At 35.4% G+C, this 19,040-nt stretch overlaps 2 protein-coding genes across 2 annotated transcripts in view; both read left to right on the top strand.

The window, feature by feature from the left end:
• Window positions 1-19,040, top strand: part of LOC105220669 (holocytochrome c-type synthase) — a 130,441-nt gene that overhangs the window by 46,787 nt on the left and 64,614 nt on the right. The window lies entirely within an intron of this gene.
• Window positions 16,094-17,220, top strand: LOC105220741 (protein zerknuellt-like). The gene has a single exon (XM_011197205.2). It carries the CDS (start codon window positions 16,199-16,201, stop codon window positions 17,156-17,158), a length of 960 nt encoding a protein of 319 aa, XP_011195507.2. The 5' UTR covers window positions 16,094-16,198; the 3' UTR covers window positions 17,159-17,220.

The raw sequence follows: 19,040 nt of genomic DNA, 5'->3' as shown, positions 1-19,040 counted from the left end.
AAGATTTTCCTCTAAGAACTCTTGATTGGCAGAAACATAGAATTAAAATAAGAAAGTCAATAGAGTTATAGCTTAGTCTTCTATATAACCAAAGTTTCCAGCGTTTTCGACTCATTTTCTCCACTAGGATATTTTGATTCAATCTACTCAAAATTTTATTCTCTCAATCACATTTCCTAACCGAGGCGGGTAACAATATGTGACAGCAGTTTATCAAGAGGAGGGACATGTACGAGGTGTGTTCAAGAAATAACGGGAATTTTCGTTTGTTTAAAAAAATAAATATTTAGTCAGCCGCACACTTTAATGCTGTTGTCTTCAAAAAAGTTCATACATGCACTTATTCTAGTGCTTCTTCCAATCGCCAGACACTTCTCAAACTCGGTTTTTGGGGTAGCCTTCAGCTCTTTTATGCTTGTAATACGATGGCCACAGTACGATACACGGATTTTAGAAAAATCCACAATAAGCAAAGCTTTCAAATAAAGGATAGACATATTATTTACAGTGCGTTGAAAATATACTGGGGTGCAAAACAGCTAAAGCCATGTGTAAATCAGTACACCAGAAATACACAAAATTCCTACTATCGCTCGATAGAAGAAACTGTAGGAGCATGGTTGGAATTCTCACCGGTCACTGTCTGGTGGCGGCACACACCTTTAAGATGGAGCTGACGGATCGAGATGACTGCAGGAAATGTCAAGAAAAAGGTATAAGAGAAACAATGGAACATCGATTGTGCCCTTGTCCTGCATTGTCAAGGCAACGGCTCCAACATTTTGGAACCCTACGAGAATCTGGAAGAATTATCGTTAGTAAAACCTTAGAACCTACTAAAATTCGCAGACATCCTAAAGGATGACTATTCCTCATTAACTACATGACGGCATTCTATATTGTATCGCAAAGGACCAAAACTGATCCATGTGTGGCTTTGTCCAACCAGACTAACCTAACCTACATATGTACAGTGCTGGGGATGTTGACGATAGGATAGCGACAGTGAAGTTGGTGCCAGATAGTATACCCCTTCACGGGCTGACTCATGATCTAAAGAAAATAGCCATATCGATTGATGCCATATACGTATGCATATTTGATTTCTTTGTTTTATTTTTTATAACGGTAAGTGCTTTATAAAATTACAATTACCTTCTATTTTCAGTATTAGGCCTCGAATTTTACATATGTATGTATATGGCATTGTTAATTAATAATATTAATCGTAATTCAAACAATATTTTTGTCCCATAAACATGAAAATCAAAGAAATACAAAGTTTATTTTTAAGTTTGAATATTTGTGAGTAGAAGAATGAGCAGTGTCGAGCCTTCTTGAGTTAGAATATTTCAGTTGGTCAAATTGAAATTCAAATTAATTGATTCGAATGATCGCGCAGCCAGACTTTGACCTGCAAACGCTGATTCACATATAAAGAACCAGTTTGAGATTGGTTCGAGGTACCTTTCCTTAAGACCTTTCTGTCCAACTTTTCTCACAAAAAAACGTTAATAACGAGGTTCCATCATGAGACTACGAGATTCCAGAAGATACATTAGTTTTAATCGCCGTCCAGGACATGTTTCCACGATGATCCAAGAATTATTCAGGAACACAAGATAATTTTTTAAAATATAGTAATAGAATGTGTTCCACAGGATACAGGATTAATATGTTTGAAAATGTTCCCAAACAAGCATAATTGCTTCATAATTCTATGCAATAAACTCTACTATCATTGAGGCTTCGAATATAAACACCCATGTACAAATACATACCTATTTTTCTATATAAAATTGCAATTTCATTAACTCAATTCTAATTTCAATTAAAAACACCGGGAAACTTAATTATTTAATTCCACTCATTTCAACAGCAATGGCAATAATTTATATCCCTTCAACAATTCAAATGCCCCATTTAGGTAGCTTAACACACCACGCAATGCCGCGCCACAGCACTTGCTCAAAAGCCATTCTAATAGTAAATCTCTGCGCAAACCACAAATTCAAAATTCACAGCCAACTGCGACAACGATAAACCGCCGTGAATGGTGAACGGTGGAATTGGTGCTTTTCGCGATTAGCCAAGAAAATTATAGATTCAATCTATGCACTTAGAAAACGCTACGATTTGCACGCTCAATCGCCGCTGTAACGGAATGGTACAATTTTGTTGTCGTTTGTGTTGGTTTGTTGGCTGAAATGGCATTCAATGTTGCTTTCGAAGCTTCGTTGCTCGTTTGTGGTTAGGTTGCGCGGTGAAATATGTACGAGTATGTGTGTGTTGTTGTCGATTTCAAGTAGCTCCAGTGTGCTCATCGACTCCGCAAGCACCAGCGGCGAGTGAATATTTAATTTAATTAACAACAAGACCCATTTAAATTGTAACTGGCGAGTTGGCTGTTCATTACCACGGCCGCAGCAGCATTTGGAATTTATTGTTATTGCTGTGCGCAGGCAACTAAATATTGTCATCGAAGCAATTTCAAAGAATTGCAGGCAATACTAAAGGCAAATGTAAATGGTAGAACACTATTTTCTCAACTGTCGCAGTCACTTACTTAACTAAAGGAATGTTGAAATGGAAATTGATTTTGTTAAGTGTGGAGATGTAAAAGTCTAATTTTTGATTTCTAAGATTCATAAATAATATGGTTCCCAACAAGCTAAGCTTATCCCAGAAAATCTAGACTTTCATATAAATCTGTTTGGGAGTGTTTTCAGGTGTTATAATATAGAAGATGTTTCCCATTAGAATATCTTTAAGAATTCTTATAAGAATACATTGCTTGTCAATGGGTCAAAATTCGACAAATTAAGGGATTACATGTGCTTCACGGCTTCAAACAAATTATTTACAGTCCGAGTAATAGATTTTGAGATACAGTCTGAAGAAGTCATTTCTTCTGCGTGCTCCAGGATAGATATCTCGAGAACTTCTCTTCGTGATACAATTACAAGGGATGGAGGAATTACAATTCACCACATCTTCTGCGTATTCCAGGCTAGCTAAGATATCTCGAGAACTACTCAACCGATCTTGACGAAATTTTAGACTGGTCTTCGGGATACAATTACAAGAGATGGGCGAATTACAACAATTTAAAAACAAAAGCTGCCAAATTTCCGACAATATCTTTTTGGTAAAAACTTAGGTCGATAAAGTAAATTTACCTTTTTCACGAGGATTCGTCGGAAATGACCTCACAATGGCAAAGTTTTTAATATTTTTCTTCAAAAACTTTAGTAATTCGTCATTAAATGTGTACTTTAGTTAAAAAAAAAATATTACAATTATTTATTAAAAAAATTTGTTGAAAATTTACCTTTTTTCCATGTTACATCTTAAGTCTAAGTTTTCGATCCATGAACTAAGTAAGTAATAAGCATTAACTAACTGGGATTAATATTAAAATTTCACTTTTTCTTTTCAATTATATCAAATATAGTAATTTGTCCAAAGATTATTATTCTTTATCAGATTCCTAAAGAAAATCTTTAAGCATTTAGTAGAAAACATGAAACCATAAACCCCCAATTCAAGAGCCATATAATACGCATTAAAGCAAATTCATATTTCAATTGACTGTTGGCTAATATTTGATTTTATTTGATTAGTTGTGTTTATTGCCAAGCGATTAACCACACCCTTCAAACCAAACTCACATCTATATTCATTACAGTGATTTTGGGGCGACCAATGCATGTGTGTGCATGTGTTATTTCCATATGTGCTGGCAGCCAATGCTCGAGCGAATGTAAAAAATCTCGCCACCCCCACCACATATCCGTATCCGGTTCGCTTTACACGCTTTGGACGTTCCTCATACCCCGCGAGACCAGCACATGTTCGAAAATGTCAACAATCTGCTCAACTATGCCACAAGCAAGTTAACGATACTTAGCTCGCCAAATACGCGCACACACCGTGAGTCCGAGGGGTATGAGCGCTCGGTGCGCTTCCTTGGCTTCCTTTCGCAGAAAATTACATTTAACCACACTTGAATTGTAGTTGTGCAGCAACCAACCAACTCAAGCACATCAAATTCCCGAATCCTCCCAAGGGACAGTAATTTGCCACAAGGGTTAGCAGCAGGAGCATTCCTCTGGGCCGGTGCTGCCACCATCAGCCAGACCGCTACTGTGCCGCCTCTGCTGCCTGTGCTGACTGCGATGTGTGAAAGCGGCGGCGTGCTGGGTACACTTCGACACTCGTAAGTAGTGCGTAAGTGCGGTGAAAGAGCCATAAATCAAGTGAATGTTGTCGCTTCGTTTAGCCGGCGAATGTGCGGTCGTGTTTAATACTTCTGCGATATATAAAATGTGCGTGAAGGAATGGTCAGCAGAATTCTTGAGATGTCGTGCAAGTAGCAATATGTGTTTGTATATATGTTGCTCCTTGTTGCGGTTGACACTTTTACTGTGTTAATAATAAATAAAAAGGATAAATGCATTCCTAAGTGGATAAAAAGGATGCTGACACAATGTATGTACTTGACTTTGACTTCATTGGGCTTTGTCAAAAACTGACCTCGAACCGCAAATGGCCATCTAAAAGTTCCAACACAAATAATAAAGTGAAATAAAACAAGTTCACTTTTTTTTATCGAATGGTTCAGCGTAAGTAGAGGAACATACATAGTTACATGGGTTTTAAGACTAAGAAGAACATTGCGAAATATAGTACAAAGGGATGGTGTCATATGCAATGGTTTCCGAAGTGAATATGGGGTTTAATTCTTATATGGAAGTGACCAGAAAACACACATTTTATGCAAAATAGCTTACATATCTCCAACCTTTTCGGAAACCAAAGCAAGTATAAGACTAAATAATAACCAAAAAAATACCCTGGATATGGGACTATGATTAACAAGAGAAGATCACTAGAAATTAACCAGAGAAGTTCGAATAGTAGACACAAGGGGGACCTAATACAAGAGACATGTCCATACCAAAAGCTTTATAAGCTTATAAAATATCTCAATAGCCAACGTAGTTATATGAATCCATGATCACGCTTGTTAAGGGGCTACATAGGTTTATTGTCTTATTAAATTCTACAATCTCTAGAGTTTTTTCATAATATTTTAAACCGATCCGAGTAAAAATTTAAAAATTGAAATTACAGGTCTTCGAGAATCATTGGCAAAAATTTGTTCGAAGGATTTCTTTCAATTACAACAATAAATAAAAAAATAAATATATTCTTTCTTAAAAAAAAATATTTTAAAAACCCGTTTTTTCCCTGTACCCTCTAATTCCTTAAAGAAGCAATGCATTCCCATTTATATATATAAATATATATTTTTGAGTAAACTTAATACTAATGTAACTTAGATCACTTATACTTACACACTCACTTATAACACAACTATAAACAATAATCATTAATATGCGCTTCCTTCGCTGATTACTTTAAACTTTAAACAGAATTTTATTGTAACCAATTCATTTTCGAAAAAGTTTTAAATCACCTCTTTATGGTATTACTTTTTAAAGCGTTGAACCCGTATGTACCTATGTATATGTATGTGCCAGCGCAATTGCAATGCCAAGAAGAAATTCGTAATACAATGAAATGAAAACGTGCACAGCGCAAAGGATCAATTATGGTCTATAAAATGTAATGATATCTAATAATAGAGTACGGGCAAATGTTTGTACGAGTAATGCTCTGGCGCTGGTATGATTGCACGACAATGATGGCAATGGTGTATGTTACCGCGTGCTTGCCGCCGAGAAAACACCCCCTTGCCGCACAGGTACACAAATATATTAACATTTGTATATATGCACATATGTACATAGAAGCAGGAACATGAAAGCATATGTTTTGTATTGCACCTCTGTCCTGCATCAATAATATTACTGTGCTTGAAGGAACGGCATTTATATACATATCTCCCTCTGATATAATATACCTCTACCAGCATGTTTTCCAATCCTCGAAGCAGTTCTGATATGCACTTTTTGGTATGCCATTGAGGTCTCTCAGCGATTCGATTTGTATTTCCTCAATCGTTCTCCTGGGCTCTTCCATTGGGATGATTGGACTTTGGTTTCGATGTCATAATCATATACCCATGATTTGTCACCAGTTATGACCCTTTTAAGCAAATCTGGATCACCGTTGACGGAATTCATGAGCGATACTCATGCGATGGTTTTTTTAGTCAAAATTCAGCAATTGTGAAAGAAACTTTGGTGTGATAGTTTCTGAAAAATTTCTGTGGCATGAGCCATCTTCCGAAACTTCTGTAATAGTGATACGAAAAAATATGAAATTTGACTTCGAAGGAAATTTGTTTTGAAGTTATTTGACGCTTTGAAAAAGCTTTGACGGGAACGATTTTCTATAATTAAACGGGGACCTTAACGGTAAATCGTATTTTAATTGTCCTTTGTAATACCTGTAAGAAGTCGAAATCTTTACGCTTTTGGTTTTAGTCAAAAACTTAAAGTTATTAACCTGGGTCTTCTGCGATAAAGCTTATCTTGATGAAGGTACATCAGTTTGTTGTAGAACAAGAGGTTTAATGGTACAGCATAATCTCACACTGTAACTCGATTTTATAATGTTACAGCTGAGCATTCATTTAAGTCCTATGACAGAGAACTCGTCTTCACCTTGTGGACCACTTCATGAAACGAGGATTCATTACAACATCAGCAACACCATGAAACAATGAAGACAATTATTCTGTACTAGTGATGACCGTGCAGAAAACATGATCCACAAAAAGTATCTTCTCCAATTTTAGTAAGATGTGCAAACTTTTCAGAGTTCCGAAAGAGGTGAACACTCACTCCGACAGCAGAGCGACAATATTACTTCAATGCCACGGCTTTCGAACTGTGCGCTCAAGGGTAGTCATTAACTGTTTGACATCATTGTCAATATCATCATGTTTTTTCATTATCAGACTTGATTATGTGTCTGGTCATAGCAAATTCCTTGGGAACTGCAAATCCGATGAGCATGCGGAAAGGACATCTTGGTCCAATATCAACAGATTGGATACTAGTCGGTAATTCTCTGTTCTCTTGTGTTTTAGAGCTGGATATATGGACCTCACCGGAGCTCATTAAGTGTTGGCTGACAACCACAACCTATCCAAGTTAGTAAAAATCGAATACAATTCGGTAAAAATACTAACAAAATGAATGAAAATGTCTGATAGTTTATTGGATTTCTAAATTTTTAAATTCATTGATCAGTGCATTACTTACTTCACTTAGTGTACTATATATCAATACCTAATTACTGTATGCTTCAAATAATAATTATCTTCTCAACTTCATCTATTCTTCAATAAGATTTCAATTTCAAATTCGAAGGTGTTAGATTCTCAACTTCTCATGTTATTCGCAACAAAATATTATTTTATTTATCGTTTTCTCCACATGCTGGTTAAGACTTGGCCACGATATTATTTTTTCAGCGCCAGTTCATTTGAATATATTATCTGCTACGAACTACAAATGACACTCAAACTACTAGTAATCAGCGCACATTGTTTTCAATTGTGCATCGATAATTCCAGTCTATATTTACCTTAACTTTAGCTTTAGAAAAAAGTGCAAAAATACCAACAGGAGAACAGGCAAAATCATTCAAATGCAACAGATGCTACGAACTACGTCACGCACCACCCCTTCTTCTGGATAAATCTGAAACTTTTAAAACAATAACGCCAAAAAATAAAAATTCGGCAGTTGAAAATCGCGCAGGGACACGAAAAGATGCTACCAAAGGAACGCGGTTCAAAAGGTGTGCACCCTGGCGCAAAAAGCCACTTGGCATTCCCTCGACTGCAATCGGCATTCACGTGCTTAAGTGATATTTTTTTCACGCTTATATTTTGCAAACACGCCGTAGAATACATAATAACAAGGCGACGGCCAACAACCTGACAACCATAGACCACGCATAGCTCCCCATCATGTGATAGGCAGTCAGTGAAAAACGTGGTCATGCAAGGTGATGAGGTGGCTGTGCAGCACAACAAGGGTTGTTCAGGCGTTTATCAATACAAAAACAAAAAAAGTTTACAAACATTCTCTTTTAGCATACACCTTTTACTAGCACACCTTTGCCACCGTTCGCTCGTTGGATCGTCATGTGGCGGACACCCGGCAGGTGTTGCACATATGAAAAAGCTCGTGAAAATTTTTGGTGTTCAACGTGGATGTATGAGTAAATGTCATAACGCTTAAACGTGTCGAAATTTCCAATTCGCTTTGCAACAACAAAAACAACGACAATGGATGGCTTTAAAGTTGTTGCATATGGCAGCTACGCTTTAAATCACAGCGCCTGCCATTTCACTTTACAATAATAATTTCCATATTTTCAACAACTCATTAAAACTTTGTTTGCTGTTATTTCAGCGCGTCTTCTGTGACTTGTGTGTTTACACTCGAACATTTCGTCAATGCTAAATTCGGTGTTGTCGCATGTCACATGTGTATGTATGTATGGTGGTATGGTGTTACCAGCATTTCATGTGTAAAAGCACAACACTTTGCCCTTTACTCTAACGATTTCACGACAAATACAATTCAATCGAAAATCCAACAACTACAACAACCACTTACCATCCATCCACCGCAAGGAACACACTCATTTGTGCATATGCTTTCACACACCGGCATGTGTGGTGTTTTACCCTTTAAAACGACCGCTTGTCCGTCAGTTGTGTCGGTGATATCCCTGCGCTCGCCCGCCCATCCACATCCACCCGTCCATAGGCGAAAGACAAACACAATTTCATGGCGGTAATCAATCTTCTTCTACGCACTGCAAACTGACAGCTCAGTGGTGTAGAGTCAAATTGCGAGTCTTGTGCCACTTCCTAACATTCTGAGCGAGTGCACAGTACTTCCCTTACAGGCAGCGACACATTTGTTCCAACATGTGTGTACATGTGTTCGTGTGTGTATGTTCTGGAATTTGTTCCGGAAAGGGATGTATTGTACAATGATGATCGGTGTCGTTTCTTGTCCCATTTATGCGGATAGTTAAGTACATGCACGACCCAACCTTGTAGTCTGAACAAACTGTGGACATTGAGAAAGATAATAATCATTTAGTGTCTACCTCCAAACTAGTTCAAAATGAATGCATGGAACGCCAATTCGAAATATCATTTTCACTAGTATGATCTCAATAAGAGACCAATAACATGAATTTATTAGGTTAGTCCTTGATATAACTTAAAATATTTTCTGACTTTTATTTCAAAATTAGTTACAGAATTTGAATGCAATTTATAACATTTGAGTTTTATTTGTTTAGAAATTTGAAAAAATCCCTATATGTTTGAATAGAATTTCGTAAATTTGAACACTAGAATATTTCGTTATTAACCTATTGTATCTATTAAATCTAATCTATTAAAGCTTGATATATTTATATAAACGAATCGTATTCTAAAATGATCTCTGGTAGTAGTTTTGATAAATATTGGAAATTTATTTTATAAAATCAGTTCCTCTAATACTCAGCTTCTCTTATGTAATTCCGAATTATATTATATTTTTTTAAAGTATTTTCTGTATTTATTGAATCTATTTTTTAAGTTAGGTAAGTAAGGCAGGCAGATATCTTTTTTTAAGCGTGCAAAAATGTATATATATTTCTATTTGCTGTCCTCTACTTCTTTCTTTACCATAGGGATATCAAGATAATTATGGATATTTTCATTACGAATGTATCCTAGTGAACTCGTGATTGCTCTAAGCATTTTTGATTGAAAACTCCATACTATATCAATATCTGTTGCACAAGTCGTACCCCGCAGGTGGATACCATTCATTTTCTAATTTGACCTTCCTCTATTCTCTCTATTTGACCTACATATGTCATTTCGATATAAATAAATTTCATGTTTTTTTTATTTAATTATCAGTTTGAATAAGATATTGTTTACAGTTTTTTAAGTTTTAACAATCCGTGGTACAAGTGATTGAGTAAATGAAAAAAATATGAAGCAATACATACAGAATTATTATTATAATTAGCCAAAATCAATACTAAGATTAATGTTGAGATGAAAAATTAAAGTATTTCCGAATGAATAAAAAGAAAGCTTAATCTGTGTACCATCTAGGACATAATTTTATAGACGATCAAAGAGAGTATAAGAAGTAAGAATCAAGATTTTTAACTATAAACCAGTTTCGCCATCAATTGTGCTACTTTTGGACTAGTTGTTAGCTGTATGGTTGCGTGCTGGGTTACCTCTACACACACTTCGACTGCACACGAACGTATTTGGTCTATTCTTTTCTATACGAGTATTTGTAAAATGAAAAGTGTTATCATATACTTATCACCTTAATGAAATGTCAATTCCGAGTGGCTGATTATTTTAAAAGAAAACAACTTATATTTGCAATATTAGACATATCCAATGCCTTTCTTCTCCTTCAAATTATTTCACTGTCAACTTATTTAAGCGAGATGGATCAAGAAAAGCTTAAATGCAAAGCTGTATATAATTTTTGTGTATCTAAAATATCCTTAGCTAATGTAAACTTAAAGTCGGGATTTAAGTTTGGAATTAGTTACTCACAGTACTGTATTTAAAGGACGTCAGTCAGCAAAGGTCGACTCTAGAAAACGTTTCTCCATAATACTGCGGAAGGTTGATTATTTTTTGTAAATATTGATAACATACAAATTTTAATAATTTTCTTCAACAGCAAGGTACTTAATGTCTAATACCGTTTCCCCCTTTCACTACATCATGGATATCAATAAAAAGAGACGGTAAGTATCCATTATTAATAAAATATGTCTACAGAGTTTTTTTGATTAAATTTTATTGACAAATTTTATCACGCAAATGTTGTGGTTTTTGCACATTTAAGAAAATATATATCTGTATATATATATATTATATATCTGTATGTTTATGTATAGGAATTCTTGTGCATCTGCGTCAATTCGCAGAAATCGGTGTCATCAAATCATAAACTCATTTTGGCGACAACGCCATTTTCATATGAAACTCGATTCATAAGCGCTAAGTATAACCATTAAGCTCTCACAAAATTAGACTTTCTTCAATCGGTTGATAACAGATTGCAGTGATTTGATGTCTACGCACCGCCAGATGTTGGTGGCCATGAATCACAATTCATTCACTTTATGGAAGGAATGGCATGGAAGGATATTAAGTTGTGATATTGTTAAAGTTTGCAATAAACTTTTTCTCATAGACATTTTTTAGCTGTTATAACTACATACAGACACACATATGATATTCTACAAATTCAATTGAAGCAAGAACAAAGCTTTTTCAAACAGTGACAACAAATAGTTAATGAAAGAGAAACGAAATTAGATGATTAAAAGTGTAACTAATTTATTGGAAACCATTGCAAGTCATCCAGTTGATTATGACTTCTGTAAGCAGGAAACAAAGAAAACTTTTCAATTCATTAACAATAAACATGTTTAGCTCATTTAGTCAATAAATGACCAACGGAAACTTCGATGAATTACAAAAAAATATATTTTACTTACCAGTATGTATATATTTATTATTAGGTGTACATATATACTTGTAGTTGTATGGAAGAACGGTTTAATTCAAACTAAATGAAAAAATAAGACTTTGTATTGAATAATGCATCTGTACGTTTTTCTAACATATTTCAGTATATTCATTCCAAAAAAACGACAAGTCCGGGATCAGTCCACGATATTCATATATGATCCTTATATGAAGATATTTTTATATGAAGAAACACTTTTCCTTTTGTTCGAGCATGTCCTATGGATTGTCTGCTTCCAAATAAGCCTCAGTCTTTTTTTCTAGCGACCAATATTTTGAGGTTTAAGAACAGATGAATAGCGATAGAGCGACATTAATTTCGCACAGAACTTTTACATACCAATACACAGTGCTTCCACTTGTATGAAGCCGCGGCCATAAATACTTCCCGTTGAGATATCGTTATGAAATTTATAAAAAAATATTGGCCACATCGTGCAACCATACAGATTCTTAATAATACAGTTCTGTACATACTATACAGATTGTTAATACTACATTATAATCAGATATTTAACCCTTTCATGTCATAATTAAACTGGGCCTATTTAAAAATATTTTGAGTATATGGGGATACTATTTGAGCCTTGAATATGAAACGATATCAATTTCAAACCTGTATCTCTTCTGGTTTTTGAGTAATAAGATGTTGCTTATAAGCAACATTGAGCCATGGTAGTATACAATCAAACACATACAAATATTGATAGTTTTCATTTTTATACTCTCGCAACAAATGTTGCTAAAGAGAGTATTATAGTTTTGTTCACATAACGTTTGTTTGTAACACCCAAAACTAAACGAGTTAGATATAGGGTTATATATACCAAAGTGATCAGGGTGAAGAGTGGAGTTCAAATCCGAATGTCTGTCTGTCCGTCTGTGCAAGCTGTAACTTGAGTAAAAATTAAGATATCTTGATGAAACTTGGCACACTTATTTCTTGGCACCATAGGAAGGTTGCTTTCGAAAATGACCAAAATCGGTCCTCTGCCACGCCCACAAAATGGCGAAAACCGAAAACACATAAAGTGCCATAACTAAGCCATAAATAAAGCTATGGAAATAAAATTTGGTATGAAGGATCGCACTATGAAGGGGCATATTTGGATGTAATTTTTTTGGGGAAGTGGGCGTGGCCCCAGCCCCCTACTAAGTTTTTTGTACATATCTCGCAAACCAATAGAGCTATATATGCCAAACTTTCTGCAGTCGTTTTTTTAGCCACTTCTTAATACATTCCAAAAATGAAGGAAATCGGATAATAACCACGCCCACCTCCCATACAAAGGTTAGGTTGAAAATTACTAAAAGTGGGTTAACTCACTAACGAAAAACGCCAGAAACACTAAATTTCACATAAGAAATGGCAGATGGAAGCTGTACTCAGATTTTTTTCAAAATGGAAAATGGGCGTGGCGTCGCCCACTTATGGGTCAAAAACCATATCTCAGGAACTATTCGACCGATTTCAATAAAACTTGGTTTGTAATAGTTTACATACATCCCAATGATATGTTGTGAAAATAGGCCAAATCGCTTCACAACCACGCCTACTTCCTATATGCCAGAACTATGAAGACGGTCTGAATCGTTTACTTTACAATATATTAAGTAAGCACTAGTGAAGATATCGGTGCAGAACTTTGCACAAATACTACCTTTATAGTGTGGCAGCCCCATTCTAAAAATCGCCGAAATCGGACCATAGGTTCTTAAAGCCATATATCGAACAGGCGGACCTCGGTGCTTCTAGCCTAATATTATGGTTTCCAACTTTCAATGGACTTTATACAATATATATGACGAATATGTTGGTCAAATTGTGTATTATATAATATAAATAAAGTCAAATAAATAAATTGCGAGAGTATAAAATGTTCGGTTACACCCGAACTTAGCCCTTCCTTACTTGTTTTTTTATTACTTTTCATACATTTCATGTGTGATATGAGACAAAACAGTTTTTCTGTGGGTTAGATTTAGATTTTGGAATACCAGTCTGGCATAATCTACACCTTCCAATTATTCCAAAATTGATAATTTTATTTATTTCTGATTCTGTAAGACCTCTGGGACGCTTATCTAAAAGAAAAAAAATTGTTACTTTGGAGAAATGTTGCAACATTGTGTTTATAAAATTTCTGGAATCACAGTATTACACATATTTTTGTTCTGTAAAGTTTATTTCATTTTCTTACTTGTTATTTTTAAAATAAACCACTTTGTATAAAGAAATGGCAGTCAGTTTACTTTTTATTTAACTTTTTCAAAGCTTATTTTTGTCACTTTCTTTTTCACAAGTTTTTACGCAACTTTAGCTAGTTATTAAATGAACACCTGTTAAGCTATCGTCATGAAACTTCGTAAACTAGTGCTCGCAGATATCCGTTAGAGACGAAAAAAAAACGGATTGTAAAAATATTGATATTTCGAAGAGTTATCGACAGAAATATGCAATGTTGCCTATAAGCAACAAATGACATGAAACAAAAGATTAGAAACAAGTAAGGAAGGTTCATATCTGAGAGATTTACCGAATTAGCCAAAAAGCCCTCATGTTTTATATCTGGGGCCTTGAAAGGTTATAGTCCGATTTCCGCGATTTTTACACCGGTGAAGTGTAGTATTGGGAGGCAAAAAAAAAAAATGTATGAACCGAATTTCATTGGAATTCATCGAGTAGTTCCTGAGATATGGTTTTTAACCCATAAGTGGGCGTCGCCACGCCTATTGTCGATCTTGCTATCGATTTTTTTATTTTTGGCCTATGGGGGAATAGTGTCTGCAATCTTGAAGAACTTCATTATACAATGACAAAATAATTTTTTGATTTTTTTGAAGTATGATCAATTCCGTAACCTTTTTTGTACGTTTACTGCTTCCACTGTTTTTAAACCTAATATAGTTTATACGGAATTTAGCATTCTTGCGAATGATCTCTTCGTTTGACAGAACCTAGATAATCCTCATAAAAGCATTGTTTGTTATCAGCAACATTTATTTCACTAAAATTTAGGATTTCATTAACGCAGAAAATTTATTTTTATACAATATTATTTTACCATTTGTCCGACAACTGTGAACTTTAGACACAAACCTTGTAAAGGTTTTATAAAAATTTCAGCATTTAATTCTACTGGCTTCTTCCATTAGAAACCATGTCACTACTTTATAGCAAGTTTGATCTACATATAATTCATACTATATTAATCTACTGTTTTTATATATAATATAAACCCATATATGTATATGTACATACATCTTATGCAAGCACACATAATTGTATAAATTATTTGAAGCAAGCTTTAGTTTATTGCAATCCTTTGAGTGCGATACACGCCTTGGCGCCGCGTAAAAACAGAAAAGTCTGAATAAACAAAACAAACCGATTTAAGGTTCGTAAAGTGCTAAAACAAATACAAAGCCTCTCAAATCGTTGTACCGTAATCCTTCGAATACCGCCATAAAGCCGACTCGTACTAGAAGAGGTGCTTATGTCTTCTAAAGAACAAACTGCTAATATGCCTATGTAAACAAAGGCGCCGCATTGTTTTCCATAAATATTTCAATCAATGGCGATTCGAGCACAATGAAAGGAACACACACACATGTGTTTGCTTGTATGTGCATATGTCTGTCTGTCTATATGTCTGTATGTATGTGCTTGTTTGTGTTTAATGCATAAAATTACTGCATTCATTGTTGTTTTGTTTTCAGTTTTGTCGACCTGCTACTGTCTCACATTACGCTACAACAACAGGTGTCAAAGGTTTTACACTGATACTGGAACAAGTAAATTACTTAATGTTGTGCAGGCGCGGCAGTGTTGCCATATGCTAGAATGTGCGTAGGAATGTATGAAAAACTCAAAACTGACTGTTAATCGCACATATTTGTTAAAAATATTTTATTATAAACTAACAACATGCTTAAGTAGTTACATATACAAGATTTCTACTAAAAAAAAACTCAAATCTTTTGTTTAGTTTTCCCGACTGGCAACCTTGGTATAACTTTTATCAATTTTCATTTCCATTTTTTAGCTCATTGTCGCCTTTTATGCATTGTCTTAGTCACCGCGTGTACTGCCTCGTCCCGCCTACCTGTCCAGACGCGCATATTTCTGCAAATTCCTGAGCATTGCACATTTTTTATGCTGGCATTCTGGCGAATCTAGCCAGTGGATTCGTCAAACAGTCGCGACTGCTTTTCACAGTTGTACCATTGTAGCGGTGGCTTCATGCAGGCAAGTCGAGACTTTGCAGTTAAGTCAAGCTTGAGCGCGACCAAAGAGATTTTCATTTACCTGTGGTTCCGTCCGTTCGTGTCGCCCGACGCGTCACTTTTGTTTTGTGAGAGTGTTTTGTGTTTGGTGAAACCTGCGACTCGCCATAGTGGTGCCGACCGCGATTAGGGAGTACGCACGCAAATCAGGTGTCCTTGTCGAGGCGACGCTTCTGCCAAATGCATACACACTATACAACAATTCCATTGAGTGCGTTTAACCTTCTAGAATTAGGTTAGGCTAAGACTACTGCTATAAAAGCAAACAAATCTTTCAGAGTTAGTTTAAAAGCGATCTAGATACCGTAGAGTAAACATTACTTGAACTACAGCAGCGAAATGACTTCAACAGTGCAACAATTTCCAACATATACCATGGACGGTGGAGTCTATAAAAGTATTGCAACAACTTACTACGATGTTGCAAGTCAGGTGTCTTACCACACGAACAATAACAAACATACTATAACTGCTATGCAGCACCAATCATTGGATAGCGATCCTTACAATCAAGTCAGCTCTTCAGAAGAACAGCCTTCATCATCCGCAACAGAGGGCAAGCAGAAACGTTCTCGCACCGCATTCTCCAGATCGCAAATATTGGAGTTGGAATGTGAGTTCCAGAAGAACGTTTATCTCTACCGTACACGCCGCATAGAAATCGCCAAACGTTTGCAGCTACGTGAACGCCAAGTAAAGATATGGTTCCAAAATCGTCGGATGAAGCAGAAGAAAGACTCGAAACGTTCAACTTTCCATGAAAAACTCACCGTAAAAGATTCACAGACTCTCAGCGATCAAATAGCCCATAAAGGTATAGTACAGCGACTCATGTCATACTCCATTGATCCCGCTGTGAGAAGACAACAAAACTTCAGAAGTGGACCTAGTAATGTAAGCACCTTCAACTTAGCGAAATCTACAACTGTGGCAAAGCCAGCACCACAAAAAGCATACACCGAAAGTGTTACTGCTATACCGCCTTCGATACCATCTCCTGATCTTGGAGAAATTCTACAACAGCTGAATCAAAGTGTGGACGTGACACAGTCAACGTCCGCTGAAGAAGTCGTCACAAAACCAACGTTAACGACGAACGTTCAGGACCAAACTCGTGTTGACATTTGTACAAGCGAAAGCAAGGGAGCATCTTCGGAACCGATGAGGGGCGAAAATATATCAAATATATCTGTTGCGTGGTCTTCAACAGCACAATCCATATCTTCACCCAAACCTTCTATGAATCTATCATGGTGCGAACCATTAAACTGGCTACTGGGAGATAGTAATGGATATTAATTATATTTAAAATTTAAATACCAAATAGCTTGAATTATTTATTTTAATTTTTTCTATTAATACCAAACAAATTAAAATTTATTTAAGTTTTATTGACTGTAGTCAAGTATGTATATATGTATGTAAGTGTATATTATAATAATTTACTTTTAATACTTAATTAGGTTAGGTGTTAAATAAGTTAACTTACTTTAGGTAAAATAAAAAAATAATAAATAAATAAATTAAATATAAATAATTTATGGATTTCTGAATTTGATAAAAATTTCAAATTTTGTCGCGCCTTTTCTCAAACTCATTTATAAAATGCTCTTATAAGTATATAAAAAAATGTTGTCGAACAGAAACATATATGGCCATGCTTGTCTTAAACAGTCAAACACAACTCCGATGTGATTTATCTTAAACCATAAGTTTAAGAATCAGTGCCAGATGTCTCCGTTCGTTGTCTTTATATAGAATTTTAAATTCAAAGAAAGTATATCCACTGTATGATCGGAGTGAAATTGCAAATTATTTTTGGATAACTGTATCCCGTTCAGTGAATATATAATGTTGATTCTCTTAAACCATTTGTGCCCCAACTCCATATCATTCAAATAAGTCCAATTAAATTCGAGCAAAGATAATCCAATGCGCAAACGATTCAAATATAACCGAAAAACTACTGGACAAATAAGTAAATTTAGTAATTTATCAGTATCAAAAATATCAAATGGTGTCTTCCGGCAGCTATTTTGAATTACCAGCCCAATCGAAGATTTGCATTTTGCGCCACCTATATGTCAAATTACTCAACTTTGTGCATAAATATGCGGAGCATGCATTAGATAGGCGGTTGATGCAAGAGATAAGTACTGTTTCCGGGAAGCACTCGAGGTATTAAAATTGCTAAAACACAATTAATGCAGTAAACAGGCAAATTTAAAATATCCAGTATTAAATGGCGTACATAACCTCATAAGTGAGTATATAAAAATTAAACTTATTCCAGCAATACGCGACTCTTCCAATTCATTAGATTTACATGATAACTAGTACATGCATATATTGCAAAAGACAACATTGAGTCCGACCTTAAAAAACATAAAAAGTTTAACAGAAGTCTCTCTCTGATAATGAATATCTGATTTCACATGATTGCGCAACCCCGATTTGGCGCCATCTGTTTGTGAATTTTAGAAAACTAACTAAATCAAGTGCTAACAACAGTAATGTGAACAGTTGAGATTAGTGTTTTATACACAATTCCTGAATTTTCTCTCATATGCTCAATATATTACATTTGAACCCTAAATAATTCTAATTCTATCAATGCAATCCCTTCGTAGCTTCGTCGAATTAAAAATATTTAATTAATTTAAATTTACATTTTTAACAACACATAAAATCTAGAAATCTTTAAGCTTTTTGAGCCCGAACTTAGGTGGGTACGTATTTTCTTTCAGTCGGAAAGTTGCATCATGCAACAATCAATATTTTCCCAGCCAACTTTTTACCTCCGGCTTTCAACTTGACCAACCCTGACCAATACCTTGATCTATCGTGCACTAAACTTGAGCCCATCAACATATAAACAATCATTTCAACGTGATAACCCAAAACGTAAAACCGCGTTACCCCTTGAAATTTTAATCAATTTGACCCAACTTGATTCCCCGAACTGAAAATTAACTTTCGCTAAGTGAATCCTCAAAATGTAACCCAGCGCCCCCAAATTGTAAACAAATTTCCACAAATATTAATTTGAACCGATCACCACAGATTCAATTTTTGACTCCTCAAAACGTAAACAAACCTCAAACCATGTAACCCTCAAAATGTAAACAAACCCCCGCCAAAGGTCATAGACCTCGACCCAAAACGCAAACAAACCACTGCC

Source organism: Zeugodacus cucurbitae, chromosome 2 (genome assembly GCF_028554725.1).
Source record: "Zeugodacus cucurbitae isolate PBARC_wt_2022May chromosome 2, idZeuCucr1.2, whole genome shotgun sequence".
Lineage (NCBI taxonomy): Eukaryota > Metazoa > Arthropoda > Insecta > Diptera > Tephritidae > Zeugodacus > Zeugodacus cucurbitae.
Note: the sequence above shows the minus strand (reverse complement) of the source record. Positions and strands in the feature narration are given on the sequence as shown.

Coding starts and splice junctions, on each gene's coding strand:
- LOC105220741 (XM_011197205.2), top strand. CDS start 16,199: ATGACTTCAACAGTGCAACAATTTCCAACATATACCATGGACGGTGGA.